Here is an 8,824-nt window from a genome sequence, read left to right as displayed (position 1 = left end):
GAGCTCACCTCACCTTCCAGGTACAGCCTCATTTCTCACGCCACTCTAAATTCAGACTTCTAGAAAATGTTGTTTTCCATTGTCTGACAATTTAGCACAACTGTATTAATCTTCTCTCATTAAAGTTATTAGCAGGAACTAAAGTTTAAAAAAACTTTGGACACATGTCAGTTTTTATCATGATGAATTTCACAACCACTTTTGACGTTGTTGTGCCCATTTACTTCCTGAAACTTGCTTTCTTTGGCTTCCATAAAGTTGCATTCTTTCTGTGTCTTTCTACCTCTATGATTGTTCCTTCTCAGGTAAAATAGAATGTATTTCAAGTCTGTTTTCAAACAAGGAGAAGTACAGGGTTTTATCTATGATGGGGGATTGAAATGATTGCAATATGGAAGGAGACTTATACTTAGAATATAAAGGCTTGCTTATGTACTGATTAATTTTGTGACCTGAAGTGAGTTTCTTTCCTTCTCTGAAATGAATTTCTTCTATAAAATGCAGGAGTTTTAGCACAGTGATCTCTAACGGTTGATAAAGCTTTTCTGGGGCTTCCTCGGGTAAGACAAGACCTCTGACCTCTGTTAATTCCCTGGGGACTGTGACATTGTCCCCCACTGAGCAGGGGTGAGGAAGTTGGCATTTACTGATAAGCTAAGAAAGGGCAGTGCCTTTTGTAACTTCGGCTCCACTCAGGGCACACCCACCCAAGGAAAATATAAAGGAAGAGATCAACTCAGCTCTAGGCCTAGTGTTTTTGGGTAAAATGAAGTCCACCATCTTCTTTGCCTTTTCTCTGCTCCTGATCCTTGAGAAGCAAGCAGCTGTGCTGGGATTCAGTGGTGAGTGGAGAGGGTTGGCCTGGGGGAAAGCTACTCAGAGAGAATGGCCCTTAAGGGTAGTCAGGATGCAAGGAGTAACCTGTTCAGGCAGAGATTCTTCTCCTTGATGGGAATTGATGCTGCTCTACCCAAAGCCTTCTGGAAGTATCAGTAATTGTTGGGGAAATGCGGGAGGTAAGAGTTGGAAGGGAACTTTGGAGATAATGGAATGCATACATTCTTATTATCCATTACCAGGTGGATCCCAAGGCCAATTACCTGGTAGAACACAAACGCTTCTACATACAATAAAAGGCCACCACTCTCATGGACCAAAAGACACCAAACAAGCTGGATCCCAAGGCAGTTTTCATATTCAAATTGAAGAGCAGGTAGATGACAATGATCGTGATGGGAAACAAAAATATAATCCAATTAATCGGTATGTACCATATGAAATGAATATATTAGAAAAATATCTACAGAGACTACAAAGACCTCTCCATTCTGAAAAAGAAGGCAAACATCAGGATGAATTAGAAGACCATCTTCTCAGGCTACTGGTACACCACACAGATTATGAGAATGATAATGAGTTACAAAATCCTGATGAAAATAACCTATATGTCACAAGAATACGAGGCCAACATCCAAATATAATAGAATGGTCATGGGGTCATGTAGCAAGGAAAGGACAACCCCCTCTCTATCAATATAGGCCACGACACAAACATCAAGGCCTTTTTACAATCCAAAGCACACATCCAGTATATGACCAAGAAGAAGATGAGATTCAAAATCTTAATCAAGAAGACGTTTCTGCAAATGAAATATCAGAGAAACATGATAGAAGTCCAGGACAAGCCCCACTCCATTATGCACATGAAGCCACGCCCCAACATGCATTCAAAGTCACTTTTCCTGTCCAAAATGCGCTCCTAGTGTATGATGAGGATCAAAACGAGTCAGAATATCCTAATCAAGATCAAGGGCATGGTCAAAATGAATATGAAAAGCCAAACCAACTTCTAAGACTACTTGATTATGGAGAACCATACAGGACGCAAGATGGCTACCAACACAGCTTTGTTACCCAAAGAGAACAGCCAGAAGATTACAAGGGTCAAAAGCAGACACGAGTTCCTTATCAAGATCAGGAAAATGGTGAAAATGAATATGAAATACCAGACCAATATCTAAGTATAGAACAAATACCATTTGAACATGGAGCACAAGGCAGACAGCAAGATGGATACCAACACAATTTTCCTATCCAAACTGAACAGTCAGTAGATGACAACTATCAAAACCAGATACCAATTCTTAATCCAGATCAATGGTATGATCAAAATGCAAATGGACTATTTAGCCAATATCTAAGAGGAAAATACCTACTTTACCATGAAAAAAAAGGCAAATATCAAAAGGAATTCCACGAGAGGTATAAAATGGCACTTATAGAGAAAGCAGATGACAATGATGATAACAATGATCATAACCAAGATCAAAGGAATGAGCATAATGAAATTCCAGGCATACTAATAATACCAATCTATGATGGACAACAAGGCAGACATCAAGGTGCATCTCAAGACAGTTATGTTCCCCAAATTGAACAGCAAAATATTGATAATTACCCTAAACGTCTGCTAAATCGTAATCAAGATGAAGGGTATCATCAACATCCACTGAAAAAGATAATCCAATATCTACATAGACCTGTCAGTTGTTAACCACTTGAGCAACAGGACCAATATCAAGGTAAGTTTCTTATCCAATAGGAGAAATACCTGCCCAAATATTTAGAACTGGTACATGGGGACTCCTCAAGACCATTTTGAGTTTGATAACCCTTGCCCACACCAATAGAAGTTCCGTATTACATGCTGTGGGAAAATGAGCACCATTCCCTGGTGAGGAGAGCACCTGGTAGCAGCAGGGATGGATGCCTGGTTTATCACTGGGTTCTAGGATTCTTATGTTTAACTGAGTATTCTTTAGTGGTTTTTTTGCACATGCCTACCGGTTAAAAAATTTTTTGAACATGCACTGAATCTATAATCTATATACATAGTTTATGATATATTCTTGTCAATTCTTGTACCTTAGATTAGTAAACCTTAATTTCTTACACTAGTATAAAATATTATAGTACTTAATATTTTCTTTCTGCACACCAATAAATGTTCTTGCATCCCTGTTAGAGTTCTTCTATTCTCCTTCAAACACCACAAGCCCAAGGATTAGCTGTCCTTTCTCTCAGAATACAGGAAAGAGATGAGGAGAAAAAAAAATCTCTGTTCATGGTGTGGGAGAGGAGATGGTAAGGGAGGCACAAGAGATGGTGAGGGACCTCAGGTGCCCATTGGACATTTGCAATGTCAGTAGAGGAAAACTGAAGCCCACCGAGGGGAAATGATGCTTTCTTGTCCCTTTTGCAATAAGTAACACTGCACCTAAAGAGAGGCTATGCAGCAGAAATAATGGCTCCAGCTAACAATTAGTGGCCTGGCATCCCAATGTGCAGGCACGGGTGCATTTTGAACTAAAGAGGGCAGGGATCCCACCTCCCTTCCCCACCTCTCACTCTTCACTGATTGTCTTCTCTCCCTAGGTGTCACCTGACCTCAGTGAAGTCTGTGAAGTCTCTAAGATGCAGACTCCTATGTGGTTCCAGATCCTTGGTCCATGGATGACCCCACTAGCCCATGCTTTCTTGTTCTTGGGGTTTCTAAACGTGGAGCTCCTTTAAACACTTGCTTGCCAATAAAGAGATCACTTTCTGCTTCATTTGCTTTTGGCTCCTGTGATCTCTGGATTCCTAGAAGTCAAGGGGTTGGGGGGCATTTCTAAAATAGATGGTTCCAGAAAAAAAAAAGCAAGAGATATTCTCAAAGCATTAGGGAGAATAGTAGTGAAAGCCACATTTCTGGATCTCTAGCTAGAAACCCAATATTAACAATAGAGTGCTGGCCAAACGAAAAGAAATCACTTTATCAAAAATATGCCTGCACTCATATGTTTATCACAGTGCTATTCACAACAGCAAAGATATGAAACCAATCTAAGCATTCATCAATGGATGATTGGATAAAGAAAATGTAGTATATACACCATGGAATACTACTCAGCCCTAAAAAAAGAATAAAATCATATCCTTTGCAGCAACAGGGATGGAACTGGAGGCCATTATATAAAGTAAAATAACTCAGAAACAGAAAGTCAAACACTGCACGTTCTTAATTATAAGTAGGAGTTAAATAAAGAGTACATGTTGACACAGAGAGTATAATAACAGACATTGAAGACTCAGACGGGTGGGAGAGCGGGAGAAAGGGTGAGCGGGATGAGGTGAGAAATTGTCTAATGGGTACCATGTATGCTAACTGGGTGAGGATTACACAGAAAGCCCAGACTTCATCACTATGCAATATATCCACATAATAAATCTGCACATGTGCCCCACAAATCAACTTAAAAAAAAAAAACAAGGTGCTGGAACTCTGCCTGTCACACATCTCCCACCTGAAGCCAACCCTAAAGCCCTTCATGACCCTTTTAATAATGGGACTCCAAAAACTAAAACCTCCCAGAAAGTTGGTATTATTGCAACAAGCTCTGGGAAAGTCCCTGATCTACTGGTGCCATCAGTTCCACAAGTCCAGGGCAGCACATCCCGTCACTTGGTTTAAGTACTGTGCTCCTCCTACTGCAAGCAATTGTACCAAAGGGTAATTTATCAAGTCTCCACCAATTCAGCAAACGTGAGTGGGTTAGACAGTGTCATCTGTGGATAAACAGGCCAGAGGACCAGCTAAAAGAGTTTTCTTTGGGATAACAGGTCTTAAAAATGGAAACCCTGCTGCTTATTGTGCCTTCTTTCCTCTATCCCAAGGAAGCTTTCAGGAAAGGCCAATCCTCCAGGAGAAGAAGCCAGCATGGGGGAATAGAAAACCATGGGCCTGGGGATAAGAGATCTGGATTCCAGTTCCAGTTCTACCACAAGAACCTATATATGTTCAATTAAATCTGTCTTCTCTCCAAGCTTAAATCCCCCATCTGCACATGGAGGCCCTGTGCTCAGCCACCTGCCTATTTTTCAGCCCCTAGTTAGAGAGGAAAGGCCATGATGGCCTTGGGGGCCCTATCATCAGGAAAGTTTGAATTCCCTACTAGAATCTACCGTCAGGATTCTCACTGCTATGTGGGGACATGCTACAGTGTCCCTGATACATTGGTGATGGTCGGGAAGGGGATCTAAATTGGCATTCAAGCAAGCAAAAGAGCCAGGGCCATAAATGCTGTGTGCTGTTGTACAATTAGCAGGATATTTTGTTCCCATCACTTTTTAGCTGCACAGCCTTGGGCAGCAAGCTCTCTGATGCTCAGCTCCTGCATCTTAATGCAGGAATAACAATAACCTTCTCACAGAGATGCTTAGAGGTACTGAGTGAGAAGACCTCAGCCCCAATGCTCAATAAAAAGTTGCAGAATGACAAATTTGGTAATAATAATATTGAAATGATCTTTTATTATATCTTCTTTGAAATTGAGGTAAAATATATACAAAGAAAAGCACAGATTTTATGTATTCATTTGATGAGATTTGGCAAATACACATATGTGGGTAAGCAGCATCCAGATAAAGATGTAGAACATTCTCATCAACCTTGAAAGTTGCCTTGTACCCCTTCCAAATTCTAATCCCAGAGAATTCCAGCAAGATGGCTGACTAGAGACATCGCTTTGTCAGAGTGTCCCAAAGGGAAGGAAGGGTTTCAGATAAAGGATGGGGGAAATGGGCAAAGCTTGGGTATAGTTTGGAGGAGGAGGTGCCAGAGGGAAATTGCAAAACAGAACAGAAGAAAGAAAAAGAGAAGAGATGGCGAGGATCTAACATAAAGAGGCTTGGAGCCCAGTAAAGGGGTAAGGGGGAACCCGTTTCTCCTTCCCACATACCTTCAGTAATTAGCAGGCTACTGAGTTGTTTGGAAGCTCTTCTGCCCTCGGGAGCCCAAGTGCTGCTGCAACCACTGAATTGTGTAGAGAACTCGCATGATCCCAGAGCTTGGACATTCCATGCAGGTTTCCTTCCAGGGAGGGGAACTGCAGGACCTGGGGTCCCAGCTCTCTTCTCTTCTACTCACTCTTTTCCTCCCCTGCCCCTCCCTGACCCACTGCAGCTGGGAGGGCAAATTGAGAATTTTGGAAGTGGTTGCCTCTCATCAGCTGCAGTGCCTTCCAGTATGGGGTCTCCAAGAGAGTGGAGTCCACACCTTTCCCCTTGGGGATCTGCGGTCGACCAGGGGATGCCCAGTCTGGGAGTTCCCTGCCTGCCAGCACTCCCCCAAAATCCACACCAGTGGGCCAGACACATAGGCCAGATCCTATGCCCCTAGGACTAGAGTGGGTTCCTAGTGGGCACAAGGGAGAGATCTGAGAGCTTGACTCGGGTGGTGAGATAGCCCATGCAGGCACAGCTGATGGGAGAGCACTGTGGGGGTCTGAGCCATGGCGATCTGGTGGAGTGCCCATCCCCCCACAGGAAAGTTGCACTGTCAGACTAGGGTGGGTCCCCCAGTGTGAAGTTCCCAGCCTGCAGTGCTATCGCGGCTGAGCATGGCATGTTCCAGTGCCCATTTGCAAACAGACACTGGAGGGAGCCTCTCAGGACAGGGGTAATAAAAGAGGAGTGTAGCTCACTCCGAGAGCCAGTGGATGAATCACAGATGGCCCCTTCCCCACAAGCAGTCTTTCCAGTTTTGAGAGACTGCTTTGGCCCCTCTCCCAGCAGCTTTTCTCAGGGGCCTGGGACCTTTGAACCCTGGTGAGATTTTGTAGAGCCTTCCAGGCTCGCCCCACGTAACCCCATCCGGCCTTGCTCCTTTACCGACATCTGACATCTGTTGTGGTGGAGAACAAGCAATCCCCTGAAAGACACAGGGCCCCTCCCACTGCCTGGGACATTCAAGTGCTTCTCCTGAGGGGCTAATGCCTATTACAGGTACAAAAGAACATCTCTGCAGTTAGCTCTTTCCTGCAAGCACCAACCACTGAGAGGGTGAACAACTGTGTAGCTCACTACAGCATCTGCTGACTCAATTAAACAGGGCATGGCAGCTTCTTACTGACAAGCACCACCCACCAACTCAGATATTAAGCTGGGGCTCCCGATACAATCCACACTGCTGGGAAGAGGAGAAGACAGCAGAATAGAAGCAATCCTAGGGAGCGCTGCTTTTTTAGGAAAGGAGTAAGTTCCAGGCAGCTTGAGCTGCGAGGGGTCTCCCCCATCCACTGCAGACCTTTGGGCTGATTGGGGAGCTGCTCTGAGTCTGTGCAGAGACATTGCACCAGAGAGCAGGTGCAGGAGAGATCTGATGGCTGCCAATCCCGGGTTTCCAGAACTGATGCCATCCTGATTGCTCTGGTGCACGGAGCCAGGTCTGCTCAGGACTCAGCCTTCCAGCAGTAGCCTTTGCATCAACCCTGCCAGGCTGGGGAGGAAGCAGACAGAACAGAAGCTCCCCTGTGTCATGCCCTGTGACTGGGGGCTGAGCATGCCTCCTCCCCTGCATGGGACCTGAGCAGAAGAGGAGCCACAGATGCCACAGGCACCACCAGGGAAGCTTTGGGTGACAGCCTTCGTAGGTCCTAGGTGCAGGGGAAGAGCTGTTGCTCACCAGCAGCTCCAGCCTGCCTACGCGGTCCCTGGGCTGCTCAGACAAACCCTTGCCTGCACGACTGGGCATCAGCAGTCTCCACATTGGCAAAACAGCCCTCCATAGGTGTGGTTCTGCCCCCATAATCCTCAAAGCCAGCTTTGAAGCTCTTACTGCACCCAAGGCTCTGCCGCTGTAGCTCCAGGGCCCCTGCTGGACCTGTGATACCACCCCCAAGATTCCAGAGTTGAGCCTAGGCCCCAAGACACTACTCCTCAGTCTCTACCCCTGCCGCTAGGCTGGCAGAACCTCCCTGAGGTCCAACACTTCACCTGGGATCCCCCAGCACTGAGCAGACATTACTCCTGGACATGAGTCATGCAAAAGCCCACAGCCCAGTCATTCATGACCACTGCCTAAATAGACTCACCCAGCTGCCACTGTCATCTCCACTGGGTGACCCTGGCCAGAGCAATCCCCCACAACAACAGCCTGGTGGAGAGGGTCGCATCCAGCCCCCAACACAAACATCCAACAATGAGCTGGGGAACAACTCTCCACCACACACGAAGATCATCCAGCACTGGCTTGAACTGAGGCAACCACAAGGGAACAGGTCAAAACAGAACAGCTGCTCTACAGGCTCTCAGTGCACCTGCCCTGATGGGTGCTCCCCTTCCCCTAACTAAACAGGAGAGTTCCAGCAAAGGAAAACAAGTGCCCTGCAATCCTATTAACCCAGAGCTGAAAGAAGAGAAGCCAGATGAGAAAAAAACAACAAAAGAACCCTGGCAACATGAACAAACAAAATAGCTCAACACCCCAAGGGATCCCAATAGAGCTACCATAGTGGACTCCACCCACAAGGAAATTGCCAAAATAACAGAAATGGAATTCAGAATATGGATGGCAAATGGTACTGCAATCACACAGAGCAAAGTTCTGAGAAATTGGGAGATTAAAAATATGGAAGAGAAAAATTGTAAATTTAGCTAGATTAAAACTAAGAGGAGAAATAAAATATTGAGCTTCTGAACCAGCAAAGGAAAAAAGCAAAGCATTTAAAACTTATTATTCCAACCAAATATGTGATATGGGGATGGGGGAGAAGACACAAATAAAAGGCATGGTTAGTGACATCTCAAAATAAAACTTCAGAGATTAATCTAAATACATCAATAATTAATCACAATAAACATAAGATGATTAATCTCACCCATTACAAAACAGAGAATATACATATTATACTAGTATGCTCATTATGCTAATGCTATCATATCCTCGTATATGGATATCTGATGAAATTCTGATTGCTCAGAGGTTTTTCTTCTTCCTCCCTCT

At 44.7% G+C, this 8,824-nt stretch overlaps 1 protein-coding gene across 1 annotated transcript; it reads left to right on the top strand.

Annotated features, from left to right (window-relative positions):
- The first annotated feature begins 766 nt into the window (after positions 1-766).
- On the top strand, positions 767-3,517 carry SEMG1 (semenogelin 1). The gene is made up of 4 exons (XM_069495743.1): positions 767-842; positions 1,080-1,823; positions 3,054-3,144; positions 3,436-3,517. The coding sequence occupies exons 1-4, from the start codon at positions 767-769 to the stop codon at positions 3,515-3,517; spliced, it is 993 nt and encodes a 330-aa protein (XP_069351844.1).
- Positions 3,518-8,824: the final 5,307 nt, after the last annotated feature.

The sequence above is a fragment of the Eulemur rufifrons genome, chromosome 20 (assembly GCF_041146395.1).
Source record: "Eulemur rufifrons isolate Redbay chromosome 20, OSU_ERuf_1, whole genome shotgun sequence".
NCBI classification, from domain to species: domain Eukaryota; kingdom Metazoa; phylum Chordata; class Mammalia; order Primates; family Lemuridae; genus Eulemur; species Eulemur rufifrons.
Note: the sequence above shows the minus strand (reverse complement) of the source record. Positions and strands in the feature narration are given on the sequence as shown.

Excerpts from the sequence above, each read along its gene's own strand:
- SEMG1 (XM_069495743.1), top strand. The coding sequence starts at position 767 with ATGAAGTCCACCATCTTCTTTGCCTTTTCTCTGCTCCTGATCCTTGAG. Across the intron at positions 843-1,079 it reads AGCTGTGCTGGGATTCAGTG|GTGGATCCCAAGGCCAATTA; the intron begins GTGAGTGGAGAG and ends ATCCATTACCAG. Across the intron at positions 3,145-3,435 it reads ATGGTGTGGGAGAGGAGATG|GTGTCACCTGACCTCAGTGA; the intron begins GTAAGGGAGGCA and ends TTCTCTCCCTAG.